We start from the raw sequence: 23278 nt of genomic DNA on the forward strand, positions 1-23278 counted from the left end.
TAAAAACTTCAGGGTTGTGGTATTGGTGAAGAGCGTGTTGCCATGTGATCAAAGTGGGCTATTTGCATAATCTATTGTTTCTTTAAGCCCAAATATAAACTGTGTCATCGAGGCGAATGCCCTTGGCTCCATTAATTGCTATTTTAGCTACAGCACGCAAGGAACATAATACCTCAGTGACATCCGCCGTAGTCATTAGCGAAACTAATTTGACAATATGATAACAAAGCGATGTTTAAATGAGACTTTTATTATAACATGTGTTTCCTTGGCTACCAATTATCCTCATAATAAAAAGAAATATTCAATAATACATGATCCTAAATCTTGTACATAAACTTTACCATTTGGTATTAAAACGGAAAAACGAAAAGATATAGATATATCATTTAAGGCAACTTTTGTTCGATAGATAAAGGATAATTGAGATAAGTCCCAGTTTCTACATCGTTAACACAGCATCTTGTGAAGATTAACAGTTAGTCTCAGAAATTTATCTTATTGAAACGTGAAAAATAGCAATGAGCAAACAAAACAAAACACACAAAAACCCAAACCCCAAAATATTCAGAATGAGTATACCGTTTTTAATAACAGTCCAATTATATTACGGTTTCATATACTCCCACCCCTAGTCACACATAGCCCAATTACAAAATTAAAAATGACTACACGCCCCTTTAATTATTAGCCGAAACTACAGTCCTTGTCTCTGTTTTAAAGGCAGTGACTTCACTGTCAGCTCGTCTCTGATGACATATGACTTTGATAGAAAATAACAAGGAAGATGGCCCCAATGGGATGGGAGATTCTGAAAAATCTACACTTTCTTTAGGGCTTTAATTAGGGCTTGCTTCATATCCACTTGCAGAAACGACTAGACGGACTAGACACATGCGTAACGAGGACATTCCACAATCGTACTGCAGGAACTCCAAAAACGTATTGCAGAAATTTCACAAATGTACCGGATAAATTCCTCGAATGTATTGCGGAATTTCCACAAACGTATTGTCAAAATTTTACAAACTCATTGAGAAATTTCAGTAATCGTATTGCGTAATTTCCAGAAATAATCCGTGGAATTTCCACACTCGTATAACGTTAATTTTGCGACTGAAACAATTTATCATAGCAGTCCTACCGCGGTAACTACGCTAGCGTTTAGTGAACTAGCAGCAATAAAAGATACATTAAAAAGGTAAGTGGTTGTGAGTTGTGGTATACATTTATTTCATAGCAGGTGAACGGGCTATATACATGATATATGTCAGTGGGGCGTAGGGTGCGTCAGTGTAAACTCTTTCAGTTTTACGCATGAAAACGTTCGCGTTTTTTTAAGTAGTAAGCTGAAAATACACTCAACACAAACCTGATAATCATGATAAGTGTGACAAATCGCGATGTGTGAGTGATTTCTTGAAGCTTGTACTCTTAACAACTATTTTCAGACACACACCAAAAGAAACGTTTCCTCCTTCCTTAATGACGGAGGTACCTATCTTCAGCTCGCCTGTCTGCCTACGGTCACTTCAGTCTGTAGGTAGAGCTGACTAAGTATTAAAACCGTGATGTGGTGGCATCCGAGGGCGTTGACACAGCATTGCATTTATCTACACCAACCTATTGCTCTTTCTCTCTCCTTTACATCATTCTATACGTGAAATGGATGCAAATACTCCTTGAATATTGATATGTTTTAGCGACTGATATTGAAATGTGTAAACTGAAAAAATGTTACTTTGCAAGCACAAATGTTCAAAAAAAGATAATTTTAGGTGTTCGTGAGTACAGTATCAAATGCACGCTTTCTTCTCCTCACTAAACGTATCAGAATCCTATGACTAATTATTTTACAATTTCTACACTCTACAACAGCTGTTTCTTGTTGGTGATTTTGAAATGGTTCACCTTCGTCGGGGAACAGAATCTTCTTTCAACCTTTATTCGGGTCCTAATCACCGTTATTGGTTGATTTCAACATGATCGAAAATTGGATAATGTAACTCTTCTGAAAACGCTGTATTTCACCTAAATATGAATGCACACGAGAATGGTGTTCGTGATTTACATATAGCTGTGTTGTTTGACTTTCTTGTAAACTAATACCTCCTAACACATCTTTGGTTGTCTTTAAGTGATACATAAAGAGTAACGTTTTATATGCGTTTAACGTAACGTTTAGTGTATGCTGTCAACAATTTTAGGATTACCTCCCATAGCCATCGACTTGACTTCAAAAAAAAAAAAAAAAAAAAAAAATTCAAATCGGTGTCAGACCATGCTCAAATACAAAATCCTTTCTTGTAATCAGCATACTTTGTGATCGGAAAGAATGAGCGAGTGATTTTAGTTTTACGCCGCAAGTCAGCGAGCCTGACCACCCGTTCGCTTTAGTCCCCACTTTCGACAGGCATAGTTGTCTGTTATGGCAAGCATGGGTTTGCTGAAGGCTTGTTCTACCCAGGACCTTCAGGGGTCTGATCGGCAAGAGTAATAGAGATGGTATACTTTCAGTGAAGGGTGAAGGATATTTACGACTGAAGGTGCGGATTAACGATATCTGAAGAACACATACCTGTATTTATTTTGGTCACAAGGCCATGTAAGTGACACCGTAGCGTTCACGTCAACCCAGACACCATTGCAAGAAAACACAGAACGACGACGCCAGAAGGGAAGGAAGCATGACCTTTTCAGCTCAAAGACGCGAAGCTGGTATAAACTGCATGTAGCGGATCTCGTCAATTATCAGCCAATCTCCGCTTTGAGTGGACATAACACAGGCTAAATCTCGTGTACATCAAAGCTGCAACCACACATCACATCGTATTGGTGGAAGTGAGAGCCGATATGAGATAAGCCTTAATTCGCTTATCTTTAGGGTTTTCTTTGATGGGATTTAGTAGCATCAGGGACCAAGATCTACGCCTTACAAGGCTCTTGTAATTGCCACATCGTGTATACATTCACAAATAAAACTCTTCAGAACATGGCGCATATATAAAACTGAAACATTTTCATGCATTGTTGACCTTTTTGGACTATCAACTCTATGATATGATATGTGCTTTTGTATAAGTGATAACAAAAGGTACCAGACTTTGAATCAGGTGACTTGATGACTAGATGTTTCATCTTGGCTACCGAGGATACTGAACGTCATTTTGAACACCTACTCATGCTGATGCCCTAAGTGAGGTTGAAGATGTCTCTAAAAGCTGCTAATGCTGGTTCCTGTACCATCAACACAGAAAACACTTTGAGTTCTACAGGTAATTGCAGGGGAAATACAGCGTCCAGTGATCCAAAGCTCCAACTGCGAATAGGCTGTTCAGTCGATACCATCAACGACCACACAATTACTTCTAAATTGAATAGAAAACTGTTCTGGTTTCAGAACAACCCAACAGCTACCCAGGTCAAGATATATCAAATTATTTTAAACAATGCAAAGTTAATTTAATCAAAATACAGCCAGTAAACTAAAAGAAGAGCCAGTGGTGTTAATTTTCTTTGATATATTTGCATGGCAGGATCTGTAAGGTTTGATGCAAACTTTCTAAGAACCATTAAGAATAAGAGATTATCTTTCAGATGAGCCATGCGATACTTAAGTGGTATTGGCAGATCTACTTTCGCAAATTTAATTAAAACATCCCGTTTAGATTGTGCAAAATATCTTCATAATGAAAAGACATCTCTTTCTGAATTCCAACAGCGACATCAGAAACCTTTAACAGTGATACGTCTCATTTGGACTTTTGTTACCAGCTAATGAGAAATCCCATCTGTGAAAGATCGTGATAGATGAAGTGTTTCACCGGAGAATTTACTCTTTTAAGTTAAGTCTTTAAGTAGGAAGATGTCACACACTTGCGGAGTTTGAGTAAGTGAGTAAGTTTAGTTTATATGCCGCTTTTAGAACTATCACGGGGTGGGGACACCGGAAATGGTCTTCACACATTGTACCCATGTATGGAATCGAACCCAGGCCTTCGCCGTGACGAGCGACCGGTTTAACCACTACGCTAAATCATCACCCCTCACATGTTTGATATTCAGTTTAAAAATAGCAGTTGACGATGTTAGATTATCCAGACTAAATATAAAAACAACTTTACTCAAAATAACTTTGGACAACGCTAAAATAAATCTGATTGCTTCCTTTTTAATAAGGACGGTATGGTGTTCTAGTGGTTAAGGCGGTCGTTCGTCAGGCGGAAGACCAGGGTGCGATTGTCTATATGGGTACAATGTGTGAAGCCCATTTCTGGTGTCTCCCCGCCGTGATATTGCTGAAAGTGGGGTAAAACTTAACTCACTCACTCCAATGTATTCCAAATTAAAACTGCTAAAACCGATAATATTTTTTACTATATTTGAAAATCAATAAATTTCCTTTACACATTTAATACACTGTAGGGGCTATGTAGATACGTCATCTTAACCCAGTCTACATTGAAACAACTGATGCGTATGCATAATCAGCCCGCTAGATATTATCCTTTCATAAAACATGGCATCAGTAATGGTTAAGAAGATCGTTTAGTAAGTAAGCAAATTTAACAACAGTTTATCAACTTTCAATTACCTTACAACAAAATGGTCTGCCTTCTGTTGCAAATCATTTGAGATTTCTAGAATTCTGTGGAAAAAATAGCACAAAAAGATGTTACAAAATTGAAAATGTTCAGGATGAAAACTACCAGAATGTAGAAGTCATAACGTAATGACTTAGTGAAGCACTGTTTTCAGGGATAACTTTCCAAAAGATTAAAAAAATCCGTAGCTCTTTCTACTGAAAACAGGGGCCTATTGGTTAAGCTTCCACTCGTCACGCTGAAAACCCGAGTTCGATTCCCCACATGGGTACAGGGCGTCGAGTCCATTTTCGGTGTCCCCCAGAGTGATACTGCCGAAATGCTGCTAAAAGCGGCGTAAAACAATGCCCACTCTATCACTCACTGTACTGAAAACATATGAAAGTCAATGTCTAAAGCCAGTATAAAGTCTGTCGTTTCGAAATGCCAAAAAGATGAAACCCCCAACCCAAAAAGAAGGCGATGTCATGACTCTATATTCTACTAATCGCCTTTTAACTTTGAAATCACCCTTTTCAGGAAAAGGTGAACATAAAACTGACAAAAATTCAAATACTCATTGAATGAATGATGCTGATATAATTGTCGATGGAGAGATGTGGAACCCCCCTCAACGTGTTTATCTCACAATGTGACAAGGCTATTCAAGAAGGAAATGCAGAATAAATGGATATTGCCATAAGAAAGACGCAACGTTGCCAAGAAACGTAATGCAAGGCGTAATATTAATGAACAGACATTTATCTGCAAAGGAAAAAATAATTTTGATATATTGTGCTATCACTTTGTTCTTAGAACACGATTTTCTACCATAAGTTAGTTTTCAGTGATGTGTACGTCCGCCGATTCATAGTGAAAGAGAGTCTAGCAGCTTTGGTTAATCGCCCTGAACGTTTCGCAAGAATGACACCGTCAAAATATCTTATTAATGACGTCATGCACGTGTCGGTAAATATAGCTGCATCAGTTAACAGTCCCAACACACATTAACGTTTTTGTAGCATTATTGTGAAGACCGAAGTAGCTATTTGTGTAGTGAAAATATAAGCTGGTGAACATTTCATAACACAAAGCGGTTAACAAATTCCATGCTTCATTGTGTAAATAAACTGCTATATTTTTTAAGCTTTTATATGATTAAACTTTGAACCGTTAAATACGACATTATCAGTTATCGCGTGGTTGATATTTCGCTTTATAAGAGGAGAGCTGAAATGAAACGAAAAAACTACATTTCTAGTTTTTGTAAAAGCGTACTGTATAACTCGGAATGTTTAAAGGGGCTGTTTACCGAGCATGTTGATTAGGAGTGGGCAGAAGAATCAACAGATATTCAGTTTCGTGGGTAGCCTTTTTCCCAATAGTGACTCAGCAGGATTTCGAGTCACCTTGGATAATGTTTCAATTGCATCACAACCGTCAAAACTGGTCTTAGTTTCCGTTCTTGACCACTATTTTAAAAACCATTCTATGTAACTCCGACTGGTTAAAGGGACTGTTTTGTGATTATGTCGATAAGGAGAGGAGGAGAGCAACCAACCGATAACCGATTTTGTTCTTTTGTATGTGGTTCCGGTCTCCGACATTGACCAAGAAAGCGAAATCCACGAGCATGGTGCGGACAAACCAATACTTCTTGGAGTCGAGTGAGTATGTTTTACTCCGCCTGCAGCAACGTTTAGCAATATCACGGAAACCATGGTATTAAACATTGTACTCTTGTTGCCAGTCTAACCCTGCATGACGAGCGGGTGCTTATACCACTAGGATACGTATACCCCTCAGTCCTCTGGGAATCGAACCTACGATTAACTGCTTTATGGGACGAAACCCTGCAGATGTGTGCTAAATCTGGGACTGTTTCTAGATGTCATTAGAAGTGTGTAAGCTGGATGTTAACCTCTTTTAACAATATCCCTACAATATCACGACGCGGGACACCACAGATGGGCTTCTCACATTCTACCCATGTGGGTATCGAACCCGGGCCTTCGGTGTGAGGAGCGAACGCTTTAACCAGTAGGCTACCCCACTGCCCCTTTTGAGTCATTTGAGTGGGTTGAATGTATTTCTCGGCATCGTTTGCATGGTTTTTAAACCATGTAGCTCTGAGCGTTTGGGTTTCTTCATAACCGATTGAAGCATGAAAGACAAATACAGCACCGTTTGATGGACGTATGGACACACTGCTAACATGAAGCTGATGACAGCAGGATAGCCTTGTAGTTCGAAGATTAAGTCCCGTTAATGGACTTTTTTTGTCTCTGTCCTTCCACTTCCCTCTCTCGTCTCTCTCCTTTGATTCCTCCTCTTTCTCTCTCCTTCTGTCTCTTCTCTCACTCCTCTATCTCTCCTCCCTCTCTCCCAATTTCTCTCTTGCTTTCCTGTCTCTCCTCTTCTTCTCTTTCCCTCTCCTCTCCCTCACTCTGTCTCTCGTCTCTCTCATCGCTTCCCTCTCCACCTGGCTTATTTCTCTCTCTCCCTCTGCCCTCTCTCCTCTCAGTATCGCCCTCTCCTCTCCCTGCACCTCTGTCTGTCCTCTCGCCCACTTCTCTCCTCTATCTACCTCTCATTTCTCGCTCACAGTTGAAAAAGTCAATTCTTTTATTTCGTTTCATCGTAAATATATGTTTATAGTTGTATTCCATTACGCATACATTGCACAACTATTTACATTATGCCCCTACTTCCAAGTAATGGAGAAACACCCACTATACAATCTATTTTTGACAGATATTCAAACAGGATAAACATATTGGTTCTTCCTGAACAAAACTGTCCTTCAACCACATCCGTCTCCAGAAATATCACACTTAAAAATATGTTAAGAAGCACACAGATATCTATTAAGTATCATGATGCCATTTTGACATTCCACTTTCTAGAAAATCGTTATTTCGTATCCTGTTTGAATGTTTTAGATCTTTTCTAAAATATATATAAAATATTACATCAGTTGTTGCTGTGTATCCGCTGAAAATCCACTTCAAAAGCCTTTGACTATTCCAACCAACCAAAGTTACAAATAAAATCATGTAATTTACAGAACAACATAAGCAAGGCTATGAATCCTTGACAAAACAATACAATGATTTCATCGCAGCGAGATGGATCCTTACTTATTTATAAATCCAATAATCAAACGCAAAAGATTGCGGATGTCAGGCAACCAACGTTGACAGTCTTTGGAATGGAATATGTCAATCTAAACTGTTTCTTAGAATCGAGATTACTTTGACAACAAGGCTTCGACTTTCATCCCATGGTGCCCTGTCAATCATATTACAGCCGCGCAACAAAGCTTGTTTTTTTACCCGATCAATACTTTGAGATATTTAGTGAAATCAACATCATATCACCGTCTTGATGTTGCGTGAATGGTCTGAATTTCTGTATTCTGCGTTAATGTTTGTGTAATTTGAAATCAGAATACATATTGAGCCTTTACTGAGTCCATTCTTTTAAAATTTGGTACTTACATTTCTAACCTTACCTTGCGTCAAACCTTATGAACTCTGTGGAGAATATGCAAATTATATTAAATGTCATTAAGACTGTTTAGAATACACAAGGGTAAGTGAGTAATTATTATAAAACGCCATATCAACATTTTTGCACATGTTGTTGTTTGAGTGTTGACAGGAAGGTACTAGAAGAAAGTACACACTTTAGAGTGCTGAGAACGAGAGGGTGGGTGAGTGAGTTTAGTTTTACGCCGCTTTCAGCAATATTTCAGAGCAATGTATCACGGCTTTAGACACCACACATGGACATTGTGGAGAATCGAAGCCGATTTGGCGTGACGAGCTAACGCTTTAACCACTAAGCTACACCACCGCCCAAATGATTAAGGGAACATGCAGTTTTATCAGTTGTCAAATGTGTGTCAACATGTTTTCACTGTGGAGAATATTCACCTAAAAACAGTTGGAATACACTCATGATATCAATTGTCAACAGATATTCAGTAATTTTAATATTTTAATTTACTGAGGAAAATATTCATTTCACCCTAGAAAAGTGTCCCCATACTGAGGAAGGAATGAGTGAGTATGTCTTTAAGCTGTTTTAGCAATATTAAAGTTATCTCAAGGAGGGGGACAGAAGAACTCGGTGCTACACATTGTCCCCAAATAGAGAATAGATCCCGGGTCTGCAGCGTGTTTAACGTATATGCTATAGTAAAGTGCATTTAATTTGGGAGGTGTACTGCTTATAGTCTGCAGTGAAAACGTACCGATGAATTGTACTTTAAACAGAAAAGTAAATCAATTAAAAAGAAATAAAATCTTGACAAGTTTTCCTTGATAACTGTGCATTAGATCTAAAAATTTATTCAACTTAGGATAAAAGTTTTTTAATAAACGATCATATGGAAACCACCCATAATTCACTCTATCCTTTCTGTGGAACCACCCATAATTCACTCTATCCTTTCTGTGGAACCACCCATAATTCACTCTATCCTTTCTATGGAACCACCCATAATTCACTCTATCCTTTCTGTGGAAGCACCCACAATACACTATACACTTTTTGTTGAAGCACCAACACATTACTCTACCCTTTCTGTGGAACCACCCACAATTCACTATACACTTTCTGTGGAACCACCCATAATTCACCCTACCCTTTCTGTGGAAGCACCAACACATCACACTGCCCTTTCTGTGGAACCACCAACAATTCACTATACACTCTCTGTGGAACCATCCACAATTCACTCTACCCTTTCTGTGGAAGCACCAACACATCACACTGCCCTTTCTGTGGAACCACCAACAATTCACTATACACTCTCTGTGGAACCACCCACAATTCACTCTACCCTTTCTGTGGAACCACCAACACATCACACTGCCCTTTCTGTGGAAGCACTAACATCTCACACAAACCTCTCTCTAGTTTCCAAGACTAATATTCTCTCTACATACAGCTGGGTTTTACTTGAAAGGACGCGGCAAGACGTTGTCAACAGGACCAGTGAATGAGTGTGTGAGTGAGTGAGTGAGAGAGTGAGTGTGTGAGTGAGTGAGTGTGTGGGTGAGTGAGTGAGAGAGTGAGTGAGGTGGATGTAGTGTGTAGTGGGAGGAAGGCCCAACCCGATGCCGGTCTCGTTTATCTAGGGAACGGCGCCGACAAATCCCATTACATTAACGCCCGCATCGTTGACGATTTAAAGACACAGACCTATTACAGTACTGTTAGTGGACATCGATATGTTCCTGGCCGAGTATTATTGACCACATAAGACTTCTTTGTCATTAGTGAGTCTGACCTATTGACATACGGTCACCATTCTCAAATATATGCCTTGAGGTTATTGTTGACACAATTGTGTTATTAATTGACGCTACGTCTATCAAACCAGTGTTTGATTAATGCATCAGAGCTGTACGTCAGTTCCTTTTATGTGACGATTCTCCATGAGGTTTAGCAACGGGGTCGTGACATGGCTGAAATTGAGTCGTCGTCCCGATATTGTCGTCATTGTTGCCAGATACGACGTCGCCATCTATTGAATCTCTTATTACGAAGCTCAAGAGTATCATGGATGCTGGAAGAACTGAGTAAAGCGATATTCCAAATGAATAAATGATAGAGACTTCCATATCATCTGTCAAGCAGAGGAGGTGATAAAACTTTCTTGTTGTGTTGGCGAGATCGAGAGTAAATAGAATGTGACATCCGGAAATTGCTTGGGAAATTAACCAGACGGGTCAGTATGATCTTTCACTGTCAGTTATTGCAATTGCATAAAAGATGCATCTGTTTGTTTGTTTTTTAACGTCGCACAATACCCTAGTTGATACGGTTGTCTGTAAATGAGAGAATCTGGACCAGAACCACATGGTTGATATCATGAGCATCTATCGACGCAATGGATACGATGTATAAGTCAGCGAGCCTGACCACCACTCCACCCACAAGGATCCAGATTAGAACCGATCTTCAGTGTAATCCATGTTTTTCGTAAGAGGCGACTAACGGTATCGGGTGGACACATCTCATATGCGTAGATCGGTGTTCATGATGTCAATCACCGGATTGTCTGGTCAAGACTCAATCTCAGTTATTTACAGAAAACCGTCATAAAGCAAACAAACTGACCACCAGCTCCCGTTAGTCACATCTTAGGACAGGCATGAAGTTCAGAAGTTCATGGATCAACATACATATATATAGGCAGCGTATGTTATACATCTGGTACCAGTAATAATTAAACCCACCGTGTCATAAAAAAACTCGTTAGTTGGTAAACATGTGAAACTACAAGGAATTATAAGTGCTGATTGAAGAGCAACTCTCCACAAACATGGTGGTCCAAGAACTGAGGCGAGCAAAAAAACAACAACAAAAAAACCCCAAAAACCCAAAACAGACGGCAAGATTGACGTGTGAAGACAGATGGCCGCAACGGGATTTTTGAATGCTTTCATTTTACATACATCAAGCAAGCCTTGGAAGCCTAATAAACGAAAAAAACGAAGACGATAAAGCCAAGGAACAAGAGTGAATGAGTGAGTTTGGTTTTACGCAACTTTTAGCAATATTCCAGCAATATCACGGCTGGGGACAGCAAAAATTGTCCCTGGATCCAGAGACCTAGGATGCTGGCTTCTCGTCCGCTTTGGTCATTCGAATCCAATGTCACTGATTCCTGACAGACAAAGGGCCGCAACTCTGCATAACGCATTACGACGCCACATAGATACTTCCATAAACAATCTCCAACATTTCCTGCCATTATTGCCAAGTTGTATACATTAGGACGGATCAGTCACCGTTTGATCGATTTATGAGTCATATTGGCCGATAATAGCTGTACAAAGAACACAAGAGATTGAGACATGCTTCACTTGACTCAACACATAATGGACATAAGGACAAAATTGACTGTCCATTAGTTATCGATTCACAATTATACCCTCAAACAGCCTCGTGGTTTCAGACTGCGAGACTGAGGGATATCATTACGGCTTTATAATAAGTATTTATACGAAGGGTAGAAATATATGACGCTCAGGCTGGAGAACAAGGAACGGCGATCTAGCAAAGAAAGGGGGACTTCCCTGTTCTCTACGCCTTAACCATAGGTTGGTTAGCCTGTGGTTAAGGCGTTTTCTTACCACGCTGAAAAACAGAGTTCAATTCCAAATATGGGCACGATCTGTCAAACCCATTCTGAAGTCCCTCACCGTGACACTGGTGTAATATTTCTACATGCGTTACTACCACTGTGAAAAAAGCCAGGGCTCACACATGAATGTTGCTAAAAAGGTTGGTTAAGTTCCCAGTACTATCTACATATGAAGCTTTGGAACCTACCGGTTACTCGAAACAAATGGCTTGCTACGCCCCTGGCGGCGTAAATCCAAATTCACTCACTCACTCTAACCTGAGAGGACTAACGGTATAATATGTCCCCAACACTGGCTGTAGGAATCGACTAACTTATGGATAAAGGTATTCGAGGTTATACCTTAAACAACTGTTATAACGAATCGAAGGGGCATTAGTTTAGTTCGTTATAGCCGTATTTCGACAAAATTCATAGCATGTGGTAATGACCTAAATAAACACTTTGATATTTCCGTAAGTCTGTTATAGGCGTGCTTGCTAATGTCGTGGTATCTGGACCAGTGCACAAACCTCAGGTCACTAATCAGGTGACGTTAAACAACGTTGAGCGCGGTGAGTCTTTGGATGGGTGACCGCAGAAAATGGGTACCCGGTGGGGTACGTCATGTGACTATAGCCTTCTAGCGCCTAACAAGAAGCATGAGGTATCTGGGGTAGTTTGTTGTAATTGTCTCTACCAACTGTAGTTGTAATATGCATCAGTGTGTGGTCAATCCCACAATAACGGAAGCAAATTTATAAGGACAAACCGCCAAAAACCATTTGTACAACGAAACATAACACGTCATCTCGAGATTATACCGATACTCGTTTGTCCATCGAACTATGTACCTCGGATGTAAAAGGCAAAACAGTGAATTTTATCAATTGGTCACTGACAATTGGTGAAGCCACGAAATGGGAAGGATGATCTGTTATACCAGTACCACCAACCATTCATAACCTTTATAGAAGTTAGCCATTGTTACATGATTTCACGCCATGAGTGATTGAGTGAGTGGGTTAGTGAGTGTGTGAGTGGGCTAGTGAGTGAGTGTGTTAGTGAGCGAACAAGCGAGTGGGCTAGAGAGTGAGTTGGTGGGCGAGCTAGCGAGTGGGTGTGAGCATGAGATTCTACGCCGCTTTTAGCAATATGCCAGGAATATTGCTGTTGCGACCAGAGCAGAAAACAGAGGAGTGAGTGAGTGAGTTTGGTTTTACGCCGCTTTTAGCAATATTCCAGCGATATCACGGCGGGGGGCACCAGAAAATGGACCTCACGCATTGTACCCACGTGGGGAATCGAACCCGAGTCTTCGGCGTGACGAGCGAACGCTTTAACCACTAGACTACCCCACCGCCCCAGAAAACAGAAGAAAACCCGGCGTCACAGCAGAACATTTAGTGACTGGTTAGAAAAAAATATCGATGTGCTAGTTTTCAATAATGTCGGCCGTGCACACGTGCAGAGAGTTTGCTGCTTTTAGTTTGGAAACACTTAATTACGTTTGTTTGTTTGCTCTTGAACGCTGTAATCAGCAAAATTACACCGGTGTATACACAAATGCATTGTGGACCAGATAAGGCAGAGATCAACAGTACAAACATCGATCTACGAAAATGGGATATGATGACATATGTCAGGCTAGCGAGCCTTACCACCCAATCCCTATGTCTTGCATATAAAAACTCTTTATGACTGACAAAATATGCCACTGAGCTGATGATGAGTACAATAAAAGTACAATCCACCAAAAGAGCCATAGGAAACGTAAATTCCACGTTATTCTGGTATATCAGATATACATATACGCAGGTGCTCGCGAAAAGATGAGCGTATCCTGCCAAAACGGTGGCAACTGTCATAAACATACGCACTGACAAAACAATCGCTCGCCTAAAATAACTCACGGAACACAAGGTGTGAGTCAAAATAGAAATAGCATCGAAAATTATGTTTTCTTCTGACACAAAAAATGGAAACTATTTCCACCTGTTGACTATAAAACTTTCAACACCTCTTGACATTGAACTTTGTGACCTCTATCAAACAGCACCTGAGTGTCAAGTGATGCTGTCTTCTGATATCAAATAAATCAACACGCGTTGATAAAACATTGTTTGAGATTCTCTATATTATCATCCCAATAAATGTGATCGCTCAAGATATATCAGGATGAGGGTGCTATCGAAATGCGATCAACAAACAAACCGACAGACGTATATTCCTTGAACACCCGGTGTCATAACTGATTTTGCATTGATATAGAATTCAGACGGAAACTTTGCCTTCACGCCAACTGAAACATTCTTTTGGGGATAATAAAGGGTTATTTCATGGCACTGGCCTTTTTATGATTTTATTACACAATATTCCGTCGCTTTCTGTTTATGAAGATGACGAGCAGTATAGTTTCCACTATACATACTTTGCACACAAAGCAGACTCCAAGATCTTTACTCACATGTGGGCTCGATCCCGACACCTCAGCCTCGCTGGATCACTAACCAGCTCGCCCACCGCACTCGTCCACGGTCTATCGTTACCGTTGTCTTATGTTGGTAAGCTGAGGAGATACTGGGAGGTATTCTTCCCCAAAAGACCATGGGAATGTGACCTTGCTATCAGTGACCTAGTCATGCAAGTTTAACTGTGATTTTGCTTGACGTCTACTGGAACCCGCTGCGTACAGTAAATACTTAAATAGAAATTCCTGAAGTTTATGGGAATTGTATTTTTGTTGCATAAAACATTTACTAGCGCTACCAGTGATGAATTGTGTATTGTGAATCAGCTGAAGAAATCTCTGGACTCTGTACTTATAAAATACTACAGTGCCATTAAACCTTACTTTCATTGCAGCCTCGACGCCGACAACGTTCCCAGTCACTTTATGCCCTTACTGCCGCAGATCATGAAGACTGGACTATAACACGAACACCCAGACAGCTATGGTTTAGGACGATAAAACATTAATCTAACATCACATCAATCCATAGTCGCAATATACTGATAATTCACGGTTGGAAATATAAGGCGTGGAAAACACGATTTGTCATGAAATGATTATAAATGAGTTTTTTCTACGCCGCAGAATCTGCCAAATCCACTGTAACTAGTGTCCAACATGTTCTGTTCACAATAAATCAAATTCTCAGGATCCAAACGCGTTGACTTCATCATGATGCGGAGATCATGTTGCTCTTAAACTTGTCGCCCACCGCTGTCGACATGATGGAACCGAAACCATTACAAGTGGGGTGGATAAAGGTCCCTAGGTTTCAATTTTCAGTGGTGGTAATTTGCCTGGTAGTTGATGCCACAAGGGATAATGACACAGAAAAATGTGCAACAATGTTCGCAGACTACTTAATGCCCTTCTCTTTAGCTTCATGGGGCAAATCTATTTAATTTCAGCATAGATCTTTCCAAGCACCACTAGCTACGTAAAGTATAATGGTTGGATTAAGATGCTGTACCAGTTTACAGTGTATATTTCCATCGCAGCGAAAACATTCTCTCATGGGCATTCTGGAGTTTGTCTCAAGCCTCCATCCTTAACTGCGGGTCTGACCATCGGCAAGATGTCAGTAATTGTTATACGACTGCTGTCTGTAAATAATCGAGTATGGGTCAGACAGTTGAGCGATTGACACCATGAGCATCGATGTCCACAGTTGGGATACGATTACAAGTGTCAACCAAGCCAGCGACCCTGACAACCCGATCCCTTTACTCGCCTCTTGGCACAGGCATGGGTTCTTGAAGATCAATTCTAATCTCCGATAAAATATGCATGTTGGAGTTGCCATTTCTTTTTGGGGACCGATAAACATCCCAGGTTAGCGTTACAGGTCTGTATCCTCTATATACTTGTGGAAGAAAACAATCGTTTAGTGAAATTTACATGCCCCGGTATCGTGGGGACAAAGAAGTTAGTGGTCTAACATGGTATCAAAGTCCAAAACACAATCACGCCAACCTTGAGTCAGTCCGTTACCAATAGTACCTTGCACACACACACACACACACACACACACACACACACACACACACACACACACACACACACACACACACACACACACACACACACACACACACACACACACACACACACACACACACAGAGACACACACACACACACACACACACACACACACACACACACTAAAGAACAACAAAAAACGCAACTGTGCCCGGTCTAACATGGTATCAAAGTCCGAAACACAATCACGCCAACCTTGAGTCAACCCGTTACCAATAGTTCCTGGTAAACACAAAAAAACGCAACTGTGCTTTGTGTATTGGCGCTGACAAACTCAAGTCAACTTGGGAGTGGAACCCCAAATGGTATATTCGAGCAAACTGACAAAACAAGCATAATACATAAAACATTCTTCGTCCATCATAAAAGAATATATCACTGCGATTCATGAACGGAGAGACAAGGAGTCTTTAATGCATACGTTTGGTTTAACTTTTCAGATGTTCCCTGTAGTCTTCATTTGATGGGAGCATATCTAACATTACGATGGAGCACAAGGAGTCTTTAATGCGTATGTTTGGTTTGACTTTTCAGATGTTCCCGAAGTCTTCACTTTGATGGGAGCATATCTAACATTACGATGGAGGATTGCACGTTACAGACTCGCACGCAATATCACAATGGTATGCCCGGTAGGCAAATTTTTATACCAATAAAACAAATCCGGCATCAGACCAATCATTTCCAATACAAAATATTTCCGAACATGTCCAGCCTCTCGACTTCACGAATAATGAAAGTCAGCAGAGAAATGGACTTAGCTGTGAAAAGAAGAGATCCGAGACCAAACGATCACTTGGCAAGTCTTCCTGCACCACAAAGCCTATGTTTGGGAAGAAGAGAGCCAAATAAAACACTAATTTCTTACAGCACTGAAGCCACGGTAACATAAGCCGGTTGAAGCTACCATAAGAAGCATGGAAACTAATTGACAAGGCTTAAACATTTCTTTTAATGCATTTACTTACCACAAAACGTTCTCATTGTCACTGTTTGCGGTGTGTGCAAAACCAACCAGTCTAGACTCTAATGGAAGACATATGCGTAGCATTCCAGCGGCGATCAAGGGATTTGTAAATACGTTCTGTGGCTTGTAATGTCATAAAACGTTAAGCCTTAATACGTCAAAACCTTAATACTTAGGACAAACCTCTAGAAGACAGAGAAAAAGGTACTTTAGATTGATTGATAACTTGTTAACAATCGATCTTCGAACACAATACAGGGAAGACAAAAGTGCATCCGGGCATTTGAGATTTAATAAACCCAACGTTTTTGTGAATTAAATATTGAAAGGTTTGTTTCTTTATCTCATTATTCGCGAGAACACTGATTTTGTTCACATTTCAGCTTAAGAAATGGTACAAAGTCTTACTTGAAATGAATTTGGGATTCAGACTTTTTAACATGAACTTGCGATTGGAACAGATAATCAAGAGATATAGATCCAGGTTTCTTATCAATTGAATAAATATGTGAACACATATTTCCGAGGGAACTATTGGACCTATATGTCGTTGCACATTGTGCGAGTCACTCTTCACTTGCTTTTGTCAAATGTGTATTGAACGTTGTATGTGTTGGCAGTGAGAGACTTACCTGCTACCTAGCGTGATTTCACCAATGAAAGTACCTATCGGTCTGTGCTACTGCTAGTGAGAGGAGTTTCACCCACTGTATGATCATGGCACGAATGGTAGGAATGAGTATCCACCATTCTATGCTCGTGGACCTGCAAGCACCTACCATCCTTTTATATGGTAGTGATAGCATCTACCGCTCTTGCTAGTAGAAGGATTACCCATTATCCTGTGCTCATGGTAGTGAAAGTAGATACCGTTCTATGCTCATGGTAGTCAAAGTACCCACCGTTCTGTGCTCACGGTAGTGAAAGTACCCACCGTTCTATGCACATGGTAGTGAAAGTACCTGTCATTCTGTGCTCACGGCAGTGAAAGTACCTACCGTTCTATGCTCATGGTAGTCAAAGTACCCACCGTTCTGTGATCACAGTAGTGAAAGTACCCACCGTTCTATGCACATGGTAGTGAAAGTACCTGTCATTCTGTGCTCATGGTAGTCAAAGTACCCACCGTTCTATGCTCATGGTAGTCAAAATACCCAACGTTCTATGCTTATGGTAGTCAAAGTACCCAACGTTCTATGCTCATGGTAGTCAAAATACCCAACGTTCTATGCTCATGGTAGTCAAAGTACCCAACGTTCTATGCTCATGGTAGTCAAAGTACCCAACGTTCTATGCTCATGGTAGTCAAAATACCCAACGTTCTATGCTCATGGTAGTCAAAGTACCCAACGTTCTATGCTCATGGTAGTCAAAGTACCCACCGTTCTATGCTTATGGTAGTCAAAATACCCAACGTTCTATGCTTATGGTAGTCAAAGTACCCAACGTTCTATGCTCATGGTAGTCAAAGTACCCACCGTTCTATGCTCATGGTAGTCAAAATACCCAACGTTCTATGCTTATGGTAGTCAAAGTACCCAACGTTCTATGCTCATGGTAGTCAAAATACCCAACGTTCTGTGCTCATGGCAGTGAAAGTACCCACCGTTCTATGCTCATGGCAGTGAAAGTACCCAACGTTCTATGCTCATGGCAGTGAAAGTACCCAACGTTCTATGCTCATGGTAGTCAAAGTACCCAACGTTCTATGCTCATGGTAGTCAAAATACCCAACGTTCTATGCTCATGGTAGTCAAAGTACCCAACGTTCTGTGCTCATGGCAGTGAAAGTACCCACCGTTCTATGCTCATGGTAGTCAAAATACCCAACGTTCTATGCTCATGGTAGTCAAAATACCCAACGTTCTATGCTCATGGTAGTCAAAGTACCCACCGTTCTATGCTCATGGTAGTCAAAATACCCAACGTTCTATGCTTATGGTAGTCAAAGTACCCAACGTTCTATGCTCATGGTAGTCAAAATACCCAACGTTCTGTGCTCATGGCAGTGAAAGTACCCACCGTTCTATGCTCATGGCAGTGAAAGTACCCAACGTTCTGTGCTCATGGCAGTGAAAGTACCCAACGTTCTATGCTCATGGTAGTCAAAGTACCCAACGTTCTATGCTCATGGTAGTCAAAATACCCAACGTTCTATGCTCATGGTAGTCAAAATACCCAACGTTCTGTGCTCATGGCAGTGAAAGTACCCACCGTTCTATGCTCATGGCAGTGAAAGTACCCAACGTTCTATGCTCATGGCAGTGAAAGTACCCAACGTTCTATGCTCATGGTAGTCAAAGTACCCAACGTTCTATGCTCATGGTAGTCAAAATACCCAACGTTCTATGCTCATGGTAGTCAAAGTACCCAACGTTCTATGCTCATGGTAGTCAAAATACCCAACGTTCTATGCTTATGGTAGTCAAAGTACCCAACGTTCTATGCTCATGGCAGTGAAAGTACCCAACGTTCTGTGCTCATGGCAGTGAAAGTACCCAACGTTCTATGCTCATGGTAGTCAAAATACCCAACGTTCTATGCTCATGGTAGTCAAAATACCCAACGTTCTATGCTCATGGTAGTCAAAATACCCAACGTTCTATGCTCATGGTAGTCAAAATACCCAACGTTCTATGCTTATGGTAGTCAAAGTACCCAACGTTCTATGCTCATGGTAGTCAAAATACCCAACGTTCTATGCTTATGGTAGTCAAAATACCCAACGTTCTATGCTTATGGTAGTCAAAATACCCAACGTTCTGTGCTTATGGTAGTGAAAGTACCCAACGTTCTATGCTTATGGTAGTGAAAGTACCTACCGTTCTATGCTTATGGTAGTCAAAGTACCCAACGTTCTATGCTTATGGTAGTGAAAGTACCCAACGTTCTATGCTTATGGTAGTCAAAATACCCACCGTTCTATGCTTATGGTAGTCAAAGTACCCACCGTTCTATGCTTATGGTAGTGAAAGTACCCAACGTTCTATGCTCATGGTAGTGAAAGTACCCAACGTTCTATGCTCATGGTTGTGAAAGTACCCAACGTTCTATGCTCATGGTAGTGAAAGTACCCACCGTTCTATGCTTATGGTAGTCAAAGTACCCAACGTTCTATGCTTATGGTAGTGAAAGTACCTACCGTTCTATGCTTATGGTAGTCAAAATACCCACCGTTCTATGCTTATGGTAGTCAAAGTACCCACCGTTCTATGCTTATGGTAGTGAAAGTACCCAACGTTCTATGCTCATGGTAGTGAAAGTACCCAACGTTCTATGCTCATGGTAGTGAAAGTACCCAACGTTCTATGCTCATGGTAGTGAAAGTACCCAACGTTCTATGCTTATGGTAGTCAAAGTACCCAACGTTCTATGCTTATGGTAGTGAAAGTACCTACCGTTCTATGCTTATGGTAGTCAAAATACCCACCGTTCTATGCTTATGGTAGTCAAAGTACCCACCGTTCTATGCTTATGGTAGTGAAAGTACCCAACGTTCTATGCTCATGGTAGTGAAAGTACCCAACGTTCTATGCTCATGGTAGTGAAAGTACCCAACGTTCTATGCTCATGGTAGTGAAAGTACCCACCGTTCTATGCTTATGGTAGTCAAAGTACCCAACGTTCTATGCTTATGGTAGTCAAAATACCCAACGTTCTATGCTCATGGTAGTCAAAATACCCAACGTTCTATGCTCATGGTAGTCAAAATACCCAACGTTCTATGCTCATGGTAGTCAAAATACCCAACGTTCTATGCTCATGGTAGTCAAAGTACCTACCGTTCTATGCTCATGGTAGTGAAAGTACCCACCGTTCTATGCTCATGGTAGTGAAAGTACCCACCGTTCTATGCTCATGGTAGTCAAAATACCCAACGTTCTATGCTCATGGTAGTCAAAGTACCCACCGTTCTATGCTCATGGTAGTCAAAATACCCAACGTTCTATGCTCATGGTAGTCAAAGTACCCACCGTTCTATGCTCATGGTAGTCAAAATACCCAACGTTCTATGCTCATGGTAGTGAAAGTACCCACCGTTCTATGCTCATGGTAGTGAAAGTACCTACCGTTCTATGCTCATGGTAGTGAGGGTCCACACGGAACAGATCATGGAGACATTCTGTATGTAGTGGACGGACTTGCACATAAACTCGCCATATTGCCACGTAAAACTGAAGAAGGCTGCAAACTGAAATAAACAAAAGGACGACGTGAGATGTACAGTGATGACGCCCCCCTGGTATCGAAGTACACGTCAGTAAAGAAAGCATGCACATGGCCGGACATATAACGAGGCGGTCAGATATGACATATACACCGTCGGACATAACTAAGTAAAAATGTAATTGTATACACATACACATAACGAAATTGTCAAGAAAAATTACATGGTCAGACACAACTAGTGTGTCAGACATGACTAGAGCCTGAGAAATACCTAAAGCGTCAGACATAACCAGAGAGGTAGACATAACTAGAGTGTCAGACATAACAAGAGTGTCAGACGTAACTAAAGGGTCAGACATAAGAGAGGGTCAGACATAAGAGTGTCAGACAACGAGAGTGTCAGGCAGAGCTAGAGGGTCAGATATAATCAAAGGGTCAGACATAACTAGACGTTCATCTATAACTCGCGAATCTGACATATAGGGACTATCATACACAAAGTAAGACATTATTACCAGACACGACTGTCAGCTATAAGTAGACAATCAAATACACTTAGGATATTGGATATAACTTGAATATAAAAAATAGCTGAAATATCAGTTACAACTAAACGTTCAAATATCGCTCTACGGTCTGATAAAAGAAGATATATATATATATATATATATATATATATAACTAGAACATCAGTTATAAGTATACTATCGAATATACCTATATTATTAGATATCACAAGGATATCGGATATACATAAAACATCAGATACAAGTTTACATCAGATATGACGTTAGTATCAGATATAACAAGACTATCACAGACTACAGAAAAAACATAAAAAGAGATGTTCTCTTTCACAGAAGCTACGTATGGTTGCCATCCATCAGAAAACCAATCAGAAAATATACACCGATGTTCATGCTATCACTTAGAGATAATGGCAAATGGAGATGTCGTGTTATACAAAAGGTAGTCAGGATGACTGGCTTGTACACTGTTCAAAGATAAAATGACTGCATTAGACACTATTTAGAGTTATGGGGTTTGTTTTGTCATGCGTATTATAAAAGGAAAATTCAGGCTTTCAGATGCATGTAAATTCATATTCGTTATCAGCATCGATAACATTTTAATGACAATGACTTGAGCTATATACTACAATCACAATGATCAAATATGCTACCATTAAGTGTAATCTTGTAGTAATTTGTAGAATGCATATGACGTATTTTCTTCCATGAAAGATTTTCATGAGTTTTCAGTGCAGTTTCTGTTCTTACAGAAAGAGTATATGGCTGTTTTCATACGTTTGAGAGTTTGCGAATATTTACGATTCCGTTGATACTGAGCTGACTCGCATTCTTACACTGATAATCAGCAGAAAAGCTGAAACTTTGTTTGGGAGATCCAATCTTTCCACTGTTATTGTACGACCCAAGTTAATTTGGTTTCCGTGGCAACGACTTTGCGGACAGATAAAATGATCATAACTTTACAGTTCATTTGATGAGATAAGGCTATTTGCATGTTACAACTATTTAACTATGGTAACGGCGATTTTTATGTTGATTTTAAATTTTCTATTTCTCTGAAATACTTGAACAAATAAAACAGATTGACATGCATCATCCACCTTTTAACTTTTAATTTTTTCTCTCTAATGGTCAGAATTTCAAATTGGTTTCTACAGAAACCCATTGCACACATAAACACGTCGTATTAAAACCATTCTTAACATTGATCAATATAATGTGAACGGCTTATTAAAGGTACATAGCCTTACCTTAGAATAGTCGCAGATGGATCAATATTTCGTCTGGAAATATGACCACTCCTTAATTAATAATTAATGTAAGTAATAATATATATTTTTCCTGCATTATATGACTGGTTCCATAATACCGTTGCGCTAATGAGCTGGGATTACTATCCGTATCTTCCATTACTTTAAAAATGTTTCCACAAGAGTACCCAAGCATCTATTATTTTGGAATTATACAATATTTCATGCTAATGCTTTTGTGTTCTACAAGACTACCAACGCTTCAAACATTTTGAAATTATAAGGATTTATTGCATCATTGTGAGTTTATGCTCCATATAATATCGACATTTGCCCTTCCCCTTGGGTTGTTCATTTAATCTGAAGCACTAGCAGATCTAAAGCAGGACGTATGCACCAAGCATACATAACTTCAAAATGAAGGCCACTGGCATAATATTTTCAAGATTTGCCTATTTTGAATATTGCAATGTACTTTTGCAAGACCTACAACTGTTAATGGAACATTTCCTCAGAACCATTTTCCGACACTAATGTATTAATGGACGATCACGTGACCCCATTTGGAAGCCATATCAGTTA

General features: G+C 40.1%; 1 protein-coding gene across 1 annotated transcript in view; it reads right to left on the minus strand.

The window, feature by feature from the left end:
* LOC137290649 (galanin receptor 2b-like) overlaps positions 1-23278 on the minus strand; it is a 96926-nt gene that overhangs the window by 27994 nt on the left and 45654 nt on the right. The window contains exon 2 of the mRNA XM_067821725.1: positions 20814-20935. Coding sequence (XP_067677826.1) covers positions 20814-20935 — 122 coding nt within the window. The remainder of the gene's footprint in view (positions 1-20813; positions 20936-23278) is intronic.

This window comes from Haliotis asinina, chromosome 7 (genome assembly GCF_037392515.1).
Source record: "Haliotis asinina isolate JCU_RB_2024 chromosome 7, JCU_Hal_asi_v2, whole genome shotgun sequence".
Classification (NCBI taxonomy): domain Eukaryota; kingdom Metazoa; phylum Mollusca; class Gastropoda; order Lepetellida; family Haliotidae; genus Haliotis; species Haliotis asinina.